Source organism: Gigantopelta aegis, chromosome 4, assembly GCF_016097555.1.
Source record: "Gigantopelta aegis isolate Gae_Host chromosome 4, Gae_host_genome, whole genome shotgun sequence".
Lineage (NCBI taxonomy): Eukaryota > Metazoa > Mollusca > Gastropoda > Neomphalida > Peltospiridae > Gigantopelta > Gigantopelta aegis.
This window is the reverse complement of record NC_054702.1, coordinates 81213472-81227905: the sequence shown is the minus strand read 5'-3', so window position 1 is coordinate 81227905 and position 14434 is coordinate 81213472. Positions and strand designations below refer to the sequence as shown.

The 14434-nt window shown below is 37.8% G+C and overlaps 1 protein-coding gene across 1 annotated transcript; it reads right to left on the bottom strand.

The window, feature by feature from the left end:
- Positions 1 to 4976: 4976 nt before the first annotated feature.
- On the bottom strand, positions 4977 to 6323 carry LOC121370020 (neuropeptide-like protein 29). The gene is made up of 2 exons (XM_041495114.1): positions 6005 to 6323; positions 4977 to 4996 (listed from the first exon to the last, which is right to left on the bottom strand). The coding sequence occupies exons 1-2, from the start codon at positions 6321 to 6323 to the stop codon at positions 4977 to 4979; spliced, it is 339 nt and encodes a 112-aa protein (XP_041351048.1).
- Between the last annotated feature and the right edge of the window lie 8111 nt (positions 6324 to 14434).

The following is a 14434-nucleotide window of genomic DNA, read 5'->3' as shown; positions in this document are numbered from 1 at the left end:
AAGGTGTAGTGCTGTGCTGAAATGCAAATCTTGAGAAGCCGGATCCGTCTGAACAAGAGAGAGTATCAGACTAGGGTATAGTCCAGTCGTCATGGGTTGGTATAGTGGTGCGGACGGGCCCGACTCCGGAGGATACGAGATGGTATCACTATAAAGCAAGGTAAAGTCTAGAAAAAGAGTATATGGGGCCGACCCCGCTTCCCATGGTTATTTCTTCTTAGAGTGGGGCGGTCAATCTTCCAGTGCTGCTAGGACAGGCTCGGACATGTACAGACTAAACGCGAACAACCGTTCTGCAGAATGGCCGTCATACGAGTCACGGAAAAAACAAGTCCGACAGTCAGACGGAGAAATGATGTGGAGGCAAGGAATCTCGCTAAAAAAGAATCCAACCTGGTGGTGCAGGCTGTTGAAACGAGAAGCGTCCCAGCGTTCAATCAGTTCCAATGGCCGCATACATCCCAGTAGAAAACTTCATTTCGCTGACAAAAACAACGAAATGAAGGACCCCCAAGCCGAGTACACGAAAGCACGTGCAGTGTGCACAAGCGAAACAAACACGTCTTACCGCGTGGAGCTCCAGACTGGGAATGGATGTCTTGTGCAGCTGGCAAACTTATGACAGAGATGTTTTGATTGGTCGATTGAGGTCACTTTCTGAAGTCTATTTATGGAGACAAGACAGAATAACAGTAAAATTCAAAGAAAGGAATTTTTAACGATACATGTGCTATTTGACGTGCAAAATATGGTTATTTCTTCATTTGGAGAGAGAGAGAGAGAGAGAGAGAGAGAGAGAGAGAGAGAGAGAGAGAGAGAGAGAGAGAGAGAGAGAGAGAGAGAGAGAGACAGACAGAGAGAGACAGACAGAGAGAGACGACCTGCATGACGCATACGTGATTTAGTAGTTTTGTATGGACCCATTCATATTCGCTTTACAGTTGAGATATATTCTGTACTAAATGTTAAGGTGTCAATAAAATGTGGTTGAAATATGTATATGGTAAAAAATGCTCACTATTGACTTGCGGGGGGTGGGGGTGATGGGTACGGAATGATTCAGGAGTTCCTGTCCCAACTTTTACCCTATGACTGGTATATCAAAAGAAGTGGTATGTGCTGTTCTGTTTGTGGGAAGTGCATGCAAATGACCCGTTAAACTAATGTGCGAAATGTAGCAGGTGTCGTGTGAAAATGACATTCTACGACAACTCAAGTTAAACTGCATAAACGTATGAGTGGTATGCATGGTTATTCGCACGTTTGTACCACGCCTCTACGTGACGTTGCATGACGCGATAAGGACGTTGGGCCGGTGAGAGGTGAAGTTTAAAAAGTGCGCGGTTATAGATATTCATCACACACCTTTTTCAATGGGAAAACAAAAGCGCGGCACAAATGGCCGATACCCAATAGCCGATGATTAATTACCTCAATATGCCATAGTAGCGTAGTGAAATAAATCATTCATTTCTTAATGATGCAGCGCGCCCATATAATGTGTGTGTTAAGGCCACTAACTGGTCACTTGTCCCGTGTTGGTAAGTAAAGGCATTTTGATTACTCCGCTCACGTGTGGCCTGAAGGTAAAATATTAATTAGTGTAATTAATGTAAGCATATACGGATGGGAACCGAGGACTAGATTGATAATGTAGGAGAATGTTATATGCGCTTTCAATTCACTTATATTCTACAATAATCTGGCGTCATTGTGAAAAAATTTCATGTACGGTTAAAAGTTTGTTTGTTTGTTTTGTTTAACGAAACCACTAGAGCACATTGATTTATTAATCATCAGCTATTGGATATCAAACATTTCGTAATTCTGACATAGTCTCACAGAGGAACCCCGCTACATATTTCCATTAGTAGCAAGGGCTTTTCTATAATGCATGACTCGACAGACAGGGTAGCACATACCACGGCCTTTGATATACCAGTCGTGGTGCACTGGCTGGAACGAGAAATAGCCCAATGGGCCCACCGTGGGGCATCGATCGTAGACCGACCGCTCATTTACGGATGTTGGCGATACCAAAATTGTTTATGATGTGTTTAAAATTCTCATATTAATCGTTCAGTGCAAGACAATTCTAGACCCCTCCCCTTCTACAATTCTAGAACCCTCCCCAATTCTACAATTCTAGACCCCTCCTCTCTTCTACAATTCCTGCTCACGCGCCTCCTTCCTGAAGGTATCTCAGCACTATTGTTTTACGTTGCCGAGCGTACACGCATTAGCCGGTTTGGTTAAGAGGCAAGTTAAAGTTTTGTTTTGTTTAACGACAACACTATAGCACATTGATTTATTAATCATCGGCTATTGATGTCAAACATTTGGTAAGTTTGACATAGTCTTAGAGATGAAACCCGTTACATTTGTTTTTTATTAGTATCAAGGGATCTTATATTTACATTGGAATCCATCTTGAACAGACAAGCAGTAGGATGCGTTTTTTGTTCAGGGTGGCAGGATAATCAAATCTTAGTCGATTTATAAATTGTCATTTATGGCCGTTTCTTTAAATTCCAACTGATCAAAGGCGTGCTATGTGTTTTCTTGTCTGTGGTAAAGTGCATATAAAAGATCCCTTGCTGCTAATGGAAAAATGTAGCGAATTTCATAATTACCAAATGTTTGACATCCAATTTCCGGGGCGGGACGTAGCCCAATGGTAAAGCGCTTGCTCGATGCGGGGTCTATCTGTGATCGATCCCCGTCGGTGGGTCCAATGGGCTATTTCTCGTTACAGCCAGTCCACCACGACTGGTATATCAAAGGCCGTGGTATGTACTACTGTGTCTGTGGGATGGTGCATATAAAATATCCCTTGCTGCTAATCGACAATAGTAGCCCATGAAGTGGCGACAGCGGGTTTCCTTTCTCAATATCTGTGTGGTCCTTAACCATATGTCTAACGCCATATAACCGTAAATGAAATGTGTTGAGTGCGTCGTTAAATAAAACACTTCTTTCTTTCTTTCCAATTCCCGATGATTAATTAATAAAGGTGCTCTAGTGGTGTCGTTAAACAAAACAAACTTTAACTTTTAAATTCCAAAGGCGATAGGTTATCCTAAAACAATAGTTTAAAAAAAATACCTCCCACAAAAAGCCACCTTACTCCGCTAACATTGTCAGGCTTATGATTATCAGTATTGTAGAAGGTGAAAGTACACTATTTTAGCAAATTCCTTGTTTGTTTGAACCACGTTGCTTTGAAATACTAGCTAGATTCTCATGATATGATAACTAAACTAGTATATGCAGCTTGTATAGATTCCATTTTTAAGGAGAATAGGATATGCCCAAAGGTAATCACGTCCAACCCCTGAAATTGCACACGACAATCGGCAATGTCGTGGACATTGCAATGACATTTTTAATTATCCACGGCACTTTTTTTTTTTGCTGTGGACTATATTCGATTTTTATTCCACGGCATGTTTTTTGCCGTACACATTGCCCCAACTGCGTCGGTGAGCTATTTCTCGTTCCAGCCAGTGCACCACAACTGGTATATCAAAGGCTGTGGTATGTGCTATCCTGTCTTTGGGATGGTGCATGTAAAATATACCTGTTTGACATCCAAAAGCCATTTTTTAAGAAGAGGCCAATATCTGATAAATGCTAATTTATAAACAAAATTACCGCTATTTTGTAAAATGGCCGACATTTTCATATTTATCTGGGCTTCTGAAATGACCATCACATATTTTCATACAGTTCAGACATCAGGCTAACTGAAAATCATAGTGGCTTTTTGTCCCTCGATTTGGTAGTCAAATAGAAAGAAAAAAAACAGGTTTCACTCATGGACCATTAGACGTATATGTGCTACGTATATCTACAAAGCTATTATAAAGGTTAAGGGAAACGTGATATCGTTACGGTAATCATGTTCTATCTGCGTTCTAAAAGGTGTCAGAATTATCAAAAGTTTGACATCCAATAGCCGATGATTAATAAATCTGTGCTCAAGTGGTGTTGCTAAACAAAACAAACTGGCTTTGTCTTAATTGCAAGGATTGCATTTCTCATGATTCAAATGTATCAACCTTCTATATTTTACTTTAATTTAAATAGAAGAAACAAACACAAATGAATACAATTGACTCACTTCATTTATTTACAATACTACACCAAAGATTTGCATCAACGACCATTAGTTCGAGTGTTGCAGCAGGCTTCCATATTCTGAAAACATAAAGCAAAAACATGTTTATATTTATATAAACATGAACACTTTATTGGAAGCAGTAGCAGTAGTAGTAGTAGTAGTAGTAGTAGTAGTAGTAGTAAATATCTTAGTAGTAGTAGTAATAAATATTTGAGTAGTAGTAGTAGTAGCAGTAGTAGTAGTAGCAATAGTAGTAGTAGTAGTAGTAGTAGTAGTAGTAGTAGTAGTAGTAGTAGTAGTACATTAACCCCCTACCATTCCAACCGGAGGTAACTACAGGTTTCGTCACCATCCATTAGTCTGTAGCATGTAGTTTTTCGGACTTTCGTTTTCGCAATGCCTAAATATATTGAAATATTGTTGTTGTTGTTGTTGTTTTTATTGATTATATACTGTTACAAATCAGGTTTGACTTTCGTGGTGATTTACCCCTTTTTCACTGAGATATGGCCCTAGAACTCGGGAGATACGAAAATGTGTTGGGCCCGTTAGGGAACATGTATGACTTTAGCAGCACTCTCAGAATGCTTGTTGAAAACATGAATGTTTCATTTCTTTCAATTTGCAACGACGGCGATATTGATAGTTTCTACAGCATCTTTAAAAACAAGTCTGCACGTTAAAATATTCCTTTCTTTTCACTGAAAACTATAAACTTATATCACATATTTGTCTCACATGAACGTTTTGTATCTGTTATAAAATTATCGTATTTTATTAAATAGTCGCTTGGTTCTTATTATACCTAACAGGGTCGAAATTGGCTGATCTCCGGTCCGGTAAGCTACAAATTCTATTGTATCGAGTCAAAACCTGCCGGAATAAACAATACCATAAAGTATAAACGCAAAAGTGCCCCCCCCCCCCCCCCCCCTTTCTTTATTTTATTATCAGTCAGATTATGGGATGCTGAAAGGGTAACATTTCCTCAAGATTATGACATATCAAACACAGAAATGCAAATCTGTTTAGCTGCAGAAGACCAACGTTCGTACTTTCTGGATGACGTTTTAACGAGAGTTGTCTCCCATATATTATCTCATGAAAAGGAGTTTGGTTTGTTAAAGCTGCGTAAGTCGAGGTATCAATTTCATTAGCCAAAATTATGTTATAAAGGCTGCTCGTTTTTGGTCAGGTCGCATAATATAGTAGAACTACTTAGCTTTAGGTTTGTATTGTCACCAATGTTTAAGGTCGTATAATATAGTAGAACTACTTAGCTTTAGGTTTGTATTGTCACCAATGTTTAAGGGGTGAGAAGTAGCCCAGTGGTAAAGTGCTCAACAACTGGTGTAACAAAAGACTATCACACGGAGTAGCGGCAGACTATTTCCTTTCTTATTATCTGTGTGGTCCTTAGCCATACCGGTATGTCCGACGCCATATAGCCGTAATAAAATGTGTTCAGTGCATCGTTAATGAAAGCATTTCTTTCTTTCCAATGTGTAGTCAATACTGGTGAGATACCTTCAGTCAATACACACCCGGTTCATTTTGATGACATTGGTGGATGACTAGGCCTATAAAAGTATGCTCTTTTCGCTGGTATATAAAGGATCTAACTCTAAACTAACTTTAACAAGTGTATTAGTCATAATACAAACCAAACACTACACAATTTTTCGATTACCTTGCCACAGTACGATTCGATAGCATGCAACAAGTTGGTACGACTAATCGCATAGTGAGAACGCCCCTTAATAATTAGTTTTCTAAGGTCTTCCAAGTTTAAACGGATATATGGAAAATACAGGTACACCATTTGCGCGTTACATACGTGGACTAATTGTAAACTGGTGTATCGGCAAAAACAGTACTCACATTTGCCATACATTCCGATTCCATGTCCGAAGCCGTGTCCAATGCCGTATCCTCCGTACATTCCAATCCCGTGACCGAATCCTCCGTATCCGAATCCCAGACCGAAACCTCCATACATACCATGTCCGTATCCCATACCATGTCCGTATCCCATACCATGTCCGTATCCCATACCAATACCGTATCCGTATCCCATACCATGTCCGTACCCGATACCAATACCGTAATGGACAGGAATGCCGTATCCGTATCCGTAGAATGGATTGGCGGCGGCAATAGCCAGACAGGCAACAAGAGCGATGATAACGGCTTTTATCATTTTGAAAATCTGAAGAAAAAAAAACCCCAAACGTCAGATGATTCCATATATGGTCCATTATCTAAAGTGTTATTTCAACTATATTTTTTTTTATTTGTCTTTGGGGGTGTCATTTGCATAAAATGTACCTAATATGCCGTTGAATTACGGCCAAAGTGTAAATGACCTTCAGTCCAGTGGTTGAGTCCGAAGCCTGGTAAAGCTTGTTTTGTTGAACATCGATACAAAGGCCTTTCGTATGACTACGAATCACCGTAGAAGGTAACCGTTAACCGTAGTAAACGTTTGAATGGCGCAGACACACACTGGGTATTCTGAATCGTGCTATAATTCGCCTCGTTTATAACTGAAAACATATCCCCAACACACACACACACACACACACACACACACACACACACACACACACACACACACACACACACACCACTGAATAACTTCAATTTAAATAAAATAATAATAAAAATAAATAAATATAACTTTTTTTTTTCTTTTTTTTTTTTTTTTTTTTTTTTTTAAAGGGACATTCCGGAGTTTGCTTCAATTTTTAAGATGTTATCGACTAACAGAGACTTTTTAACGATTGCAATTACATATTAAATTTAGTTTTCTGCATAAACTATTAGTGGCTGTATATTAAACGTGTTTCTGATCATTCCAATATTTGTAGTACGTTAAAATTTTATTTCCGAAAATATAGTTTTTTCATACGTACGAAATTATTTGAAGACAAAATCCAGTTTGGCCTTCTTACAAATATTAAGACGACCAGAAACACATTGAATATATAGACACTGATATTCTAAACAAGAAAATATGTTTAATATGTAAGTTTAATCGTAGAAATATTTTATTAGTCGGAAACATCTTACAATGCAGCAAACTCGGGCATGTAGCTTTAAAAAGCTTATTATCCTCAGAAAAGAAATATGGTAATGCCAGGGTTATGGGCTTTGGTATCACTTACCTTACATAATGTTATAGGATACACAATATACAAGAATACAAATGATATGTTATATGACAGTAATACACTCGTTACGACAAAAGGGAAAGAATAAATAATAGAAAGAAGTAAAATAAACACATATATAAAACAATAATAATAGTTAAACAATTTTTTATAATGATAACAAAATAATAATAATGATTTAAAAAAGTAATAATAATACAATGTTAATAATAATCATAATAATAATAATAAACAAACTGAATAAAAATTAATAATAAAGATAAATAAATAAATAAATAATCCCTAGCGTTGTTGTCGGCTGATAAGGTTTATCAACAGTGTACTTTACATTCACCTACGTATTGGGTTGGCTTTGTCATAATATAGCAGTATAATAAATAAACCCTTTAAGCTAGTAAATCACTTAAAGTTGTGTATCTATACTTTATTTTATATGATTAAAACAAAATTATACCAAACCTCCTGGGAGTTCGTTCCAAGCGTACTAATAACATATTGAATAACTATTAAAGGTGAATTTAGAGAAATCCGTAGGGTCTATCATTCTGAAAACGACAATATTAAACAATAGAATGGCTGATGCATGTCTGTAACTAATTGTATTACTAATTGGCAGAACAGAACAAAATAGAACATAACAGGACAGAACTTTATAACGCTCAGGGTCATTATACAACGGCATATGAAGAACACACAATAACAATAGTTTTCAGTAACAAGACTGGTTTTACAGGAGAAAGAAAGAAAGAAATGTTTTATTTAACGACGCAATCAACACATTTTATTTACGGTTATATGGCGTCAGACATATGGTTAAGGACCACATAGATTTTGAGAGGAAACCCGCTGTCGCCACTACATGGGCTACTCTTTCCGATTAGCAGCAAGGGATCTTTTATTTGCGCTTCCCACAAGCAGGATAGCACAAACCATGGCCTTTGTTGAACCAGTTATGGATCACTGGTCGGTGCAAGTGGTATACACCTACCCACTGAGCCCTGCGTAGCACTCACTCAGGGTTTGGAGTCGGTATCTGGATTAAAAATCCCATGCCTCGACTGGGATCCGAACCCAGTACCTACCATCCTGTAGACCGGTGGCCTAACCACGACGCCACCGAGGCCGGTGGTTTTACAGGAGATAATAAGATATTGTAGAATAATATAATGATAATATCATATACTGGGCAACAGCTGAAAGAAACGCGGATGTTAATTTTTTCTTAATTAAATTAGTTTATTTTAGTATTAAATTTTGTAATGTCACGTAGGTATAAGTGAAGCCATAAGTGAAGCCATCACAGATGCCATTATGTGATCTGAAAACTATGCTGACTTTGTCTCAAAACTGATTAAAGAATAACTTTTCAATTCACCTGTGTTTAGCTTATCCATGTTTGAATGACGGTATTTCTATATTTATGAGTGAAATGTACTTACGTGTGTTGCGAAGGACGTTCTCTGTGTAAAGTTACAAATGTAAGAGTGATGTCTGTATAAATTCCGTCCCTTAAATAGTTATGGAATTTGCTACAAAATAGTGTCGGATCACGTTTTTGTATCATGATTGCAATAATTCAAATTTGACAAAATATTATATAAGCCATCGATTAGTGTGTAACAGGCCATCCCATTAGAGACCGAGGGTATTAACAGAAATGTCATTTATTTCGTATATAAGACGTCCACCGAACTGTGAACATGTATCACTCGTATAGTTCTAATCCCGTGAACGTTTCCTGTGTATCACGTAAGTATAATTTGTAATAGAAAAATGCATTAGTTTTTTTTTTAAATCGTGATCATAACAAAGTCATTAAAAATTGGACTTCATTGCTGATATTTAAAAAAAAGAGCATTTGCTAAGACACAATATATACCATAATAATATTTGTAAATGGAAGTTACGTTTTATTTACGTACAATGTACTGAGTAGGATAAACGCTAACTAATCTTTTCTCTTCATTAAGTACTTAGTTTCCCGTCTTTCTGTAGCCTTCCTCTTCATGCTGGTAACCAGAGTGGCCTATTTTCCCGATATTACTTTTTTATCTTTATGTTTTTTTAAAGTTGTTGTTAGTTTTATTGTAGATGTTTTATGTTTATTGAATTTTCTATTTTTGGTTTTCATTATTTATTTATTTATTTATCTACCATGTACCACATAAAAGCTTATTTATGTTCATATTGTACATGCATGTACATACATTGGGTAAATATATGTATGACATAAAACGTCTGTTTTATCTATATCTGTCGATATGGACATGTTCATTATATAATTAATTAATGGGGGACAATAACACATTTTTAAAATCGAAATAAATATGTAGCATGTATTCATGTTTAATTAACTTAATGTGGTTTAACCATGTAATCATCAAAAAAACACCCCCCATTTTGTCTCACTAATTTCAAAAAGAATGAACGAAAACAAATTGCTAATGGATGTAACACAATTACTTTTTTCAGATTTTCAAAATGATGAAAGCCGTTATCATCGCTCTTGTTGCCTGTCTGGCTATTGCCGCCGCCAATCCATTCTACGGATACGGATACGGCATTCCTGTCCATTACGGTATTGGTATGGTATACGGATACGGTATTGGTATGGGATACGGACATGGTATGGGATACGGACATGGTATGTATGGAGGTTTTGGTCTGGGATACGGAGGATTCGGATACGGAGGATTTGGTCACGGGATTGGAATGTACGGAGGATACGGCATTGGACACGGCTTCGGACATGGAATCGGAATTTATGGAAAATGTGAGTAATGTTTTCGTTTTGTTTTTAATTATACACGAATTTACAGTACGCGCAAATGGTGAACGTTTCTTGTGTATCATATAAGTAAGCTTAAAAACAATTTGTAATAGAAAAATGCATTTAAAAAAATAAAATCGTGATCATAAATTCATTGAAATTTGGACGTCATTGCTGATATTAAAAAAAAAAAAACTAATAAATTGCTAAGAAAAAATATATACCATAATAATATTTGTCAATGGAAATCTGTTTTATTTATTTTATTCACATATAAAGTGCTGCGTAGGATAAAGACTAAATAAATCATCCTTTCTCTTCTTTGTTCTTTAACCTTCTTCTTTATGATGGTTCCCAGAATGATTTTAATTTTTCGGAGGACGGGACATAACCCAGTGGTAAAGCGCACGCCTGATGCGCAGTCGGTATAGGATCGATCCCCGTCGGTGGGTCCATTGGGCTATTTCTCGTTCCAGTCAGTGTATCACGACTAGTATATCAAAGGCCGTGGTATGGACTATTATGTCTATTGGATCGATCATATAATAAAAGATCACTTGCTACTAATGAAAAAATGTAGCGGTTTCCTCTCTATGACCGTTACAATGAAATATGTTTGACATCCAATAGCATATGATTAATAAATCAATGTGGTCTACTGGTGTTGTTAAACAAAACAAACTTAATTTTCGGATGTTATTTCCTAGTACCTTTTGTAATTTTAAGGGTTGGTTTTAGTTTGCAAATGTTTTATTTTTATTGAGTTTTCTAATTTTGCTTTTCATTATTTATTTATTTATCATGTCACACATAAAATCTTTTTTTTCTTCATGTTATACAGGTATGTACAAACATCAGTAATTAAATTTTGTAAGGTAAAACGTATACACAAAGTAACAAGTTAAGCATCCCCTGTATTTTTCACAATGACTTGTCTTACGAGGTTTGGTGTTGAAAGCCTGATAACATAACCTCGGAAAAACAAATGTTTTGCATGAATACATCTTTGACAGTAAGAAAACATAACAAGTGCATCCAGTTTTGAAATTTTAATCATGATTCTGAGAAGAATTCCAATATGCTGCATTTGAGCCAAAACCTGAGGCACAATAAGTATGGAGGTGCAGAGTCAGAAACACAAGTCAACAGATGACATTCATGACACAAATCATCAATATCGTCTCATCCCTCCAGTAAGTCGTCTGATCTGCTGCATGGGCAACTGATGCCATTCTCGACGAAGAGCTGCCTCAAATTGTGCCAGAGTCTGTACAGGTGTGGTCAGTACCTGTACTCGACGCCCCAAGATGCCCCAAACATGCTCTAGTGGGTTTAGGCCAGGACTCATTGCCGGCCAGGGCAGGGTCGTCACAGCTTCAGTTTGGAGTAAAGCTGTTACTGCTCGGGAACAATGTGGCCTAGCGTTGTCATCCATGTACAGAGGTCTGGTGGCGAGTGGATGGTTGTCAAAATGCGGCACAACAACTGGTTGCTAGAAGTTACGAATGTACCGATCACCACTGATGTTGCCTTGGATGGCGACAAGATCCAGCTTACAATCATGTAACAGGCAACACCAAACCATTACTGAACCTCCACCACACGGGGTCGTAGGTCGTATGTTCCTGGGTGTGTAGGCAGCATTTGTATGCCAGGACCTCAGATTCCAACCTCTCCGGGCCAAACGCCAAGCTAAACGGCGTCTCTCATGATGATCAGCATGAAAGGGACGCTTGATGACCCTTCTGGCCTTCAATCCCTCAAATTTCAGACGATTCCTCACTGTTCTGGCTGACATCCGTCTATTGGGTAACCATTGACTCTTCAGAACAGGAGACGTAGCATATGGTTGACGACGTACGAGCCGAAGCAGGGCGCTGTCCTCGCGCTGTGACGTTATGCGCGGTCACCTGACCGTGGGAGATCCTTTACAGCATTGGTATGCCCGTGCTTTCGTATCAGTCTGCTGCTTACGGTGTAATGATACCCCAGTTGACGTCCTATACTTTTGAAGGTCATGCCGGTCGCATGCATACCAATAATACGCCATCTTTGAGCCTCTGATAACCGTCGACGTGCCATATTCAACGATTAAACTTCAACAATGCAAGACAGTGACGTCAAATGTCAACAATTGCAGTGTATTGATACTGCATTTTGAGCAAAGCATGGGTGGCATGATGCACGTGCATGTCATTCTGGTGTGGGACGTCACAGTTATTGTACTCTCCTATTATTTCGATGGAACACCATTCTTGACATATTCGTCACGTAATTTTCAGTACTATCTAGGGGTGCATAACCTTTTTCTTTGTGTATATGTGTTGATATGGACTTGTTCATTATATAATTAATTAATGTAAAAAACTTAATACATCTTTGACAGTAAGAAAACATAACAAGTGCATCCAGTTTTGAAATTTTAATCATGATTCTGAGAAGAATTTCAATATGCTGCATTTAAGCCAAAAACTGGGCACAATAAGTATGGAGGTGCAGAGTCAGAAACACAAGTCAACATCATGATTGATGATGACAAATGTCATTTGGTTGTCGACGATTACCAAAGTATTACATAGAGTTTCCTCTAGCCCTCCACTACAATATATCAACAGGGGGAGGGCTAGACATGACTCGAGCTACTACTTCTGCTACTGCAACCACTTCCGAATACTGCAGTGTAATGCAATACAAAGATCCCTAACCGACTAATATGCCTAAAAGTGTTTATATTAATATCAATGTATCTTCTGCAGTTGACGGTTGTGTCAGAGTCGTAAATACCAATAATTATATGAATGTTTTATTTGTACTTTCAGAGGCTGGCATGCTTTTGGTTGGTGAAATCATCTGTCCATTAGTGCTGGGGTTTTATTGTTATTAAAGCATCCGTTCTATTCAATTCGTTGTTTTGTTTGAGTTTTTCTATTTAAAGAAGTAAACTTTAGAAAGCTAAAGTTTGTTTTGTTTAACGACACGACTACAGCACATTGATTAATATTCGGCTACTTTGGTCATATTCTGACACCTTTAGAACGCAGATAGAACATGATTACCTTAAGGATATGACGTTTCTCTTAACAAAGTGTGAAAATGTACATAGTGGTACAGTTTTTAGTTCGCTCTCATCCAAACCCTCTCTCCTTGTTCAATCCTTTATAACATGTCTACCCTCACCAGAATCTCGTGCATCCTCACATCCGTACCACGTGCGATAATTTATACCGTACATATAACAATATATGCGCCTGTTACATTGGTAGGATAATTCATATCGTACACATAATAATATATGCGCATATTACATTAAAGCCCCCCCCCCCCCATAAAATAGAACACGTCCTCGTGTCGTGTTATTGAAATAACATTTAAACTGAATAGGTAACCTCATGTCACCAACATAAATATTTACATCTATATACAATACATATACCAAATAAGTTAAGTACTGTAAATTAATCAATACAATAATCTTTAAAACGTGTTGGCCTCCTAACGTCCCGACCAACACGAGTACGTCTAGGCCTCCAGTCATCAACAAGTTCATCGCCATGTACATTGTCACCTGCAATATCACCAACAGTTTCATCACCAATGTTTCTGTACATCAGAATTTTGGGGCAAAGCAAGAATCAGGTAACTTTAGTTTTGATCTGAATGATACTAAGTTATTTTTAGGTGAACGAAGGCGAGTCGTACATCTGTTGCATGCTCGGCCTATTAAACAATCTGCCAGACGCATTCCAATACATTTACGTTCTGAAGTTGATAAACAGGTTGATAAGATGTTAGCCAATGATGTTATTGAGGAGAGTACTAGTCCTTGGAGTTCACCAATTTGTGTGGTAATAAAGAAGGATGGGACACACAGATTTTGTGTTGATTTCAAACGTGTTAATTCCTGTACAAAAAAAAGGATGCACACCCACTTCCTAGGATAGATGATTGTATTGATGCATTATCAGGGTCATCTTCGTTTAGTACGTTAGCTTTGACTAGTGGGTATTGACAAGAGGAGGTAGATCCGAAGGATAGGGAAAAAACTGCATTCACCACAGGCTATGGATTGTATCAGTTTAAATAAAGTTATGCCGTTTGGTCTCACTAATGCTCCAGCTACTTTTCAGAGGTTAATGGAACTGGTTCTCGCTGGAATAGATTGCAAATCCTGTTTGGTGTACTTGGATGATATCATTATTTTCATTTCCACTTTTGAGAAGCATCTGGTAGTTTTGAAGGAAGTGTTGCAGTGTCTTCGGATTGCTGGTCTCAAAGTAAAGCCTGGTAAATGCCATCTTTTTAGACAGGAAGTTTACATTTTTGGGCCACAGGGTATCGGGTAAAGGAATAGAACCAGATCCTATCAAT

Coding starts and splice junctions, on each gene's coding strand:
- LOC121370020 (XM_041495114.1), bottom strand. CDS start 6,323: ATGATAAAAGCCGTTATCATCGCTCTTGTTGCCTGTCTGGCTATTGCC. Junction 4,997..6,004: donor AATCGGAATGTATGGCAAAT/GTGAGTACTGTT, acceptor TTATTCCGGCAG/GTTTTGACTCGATACAATAG.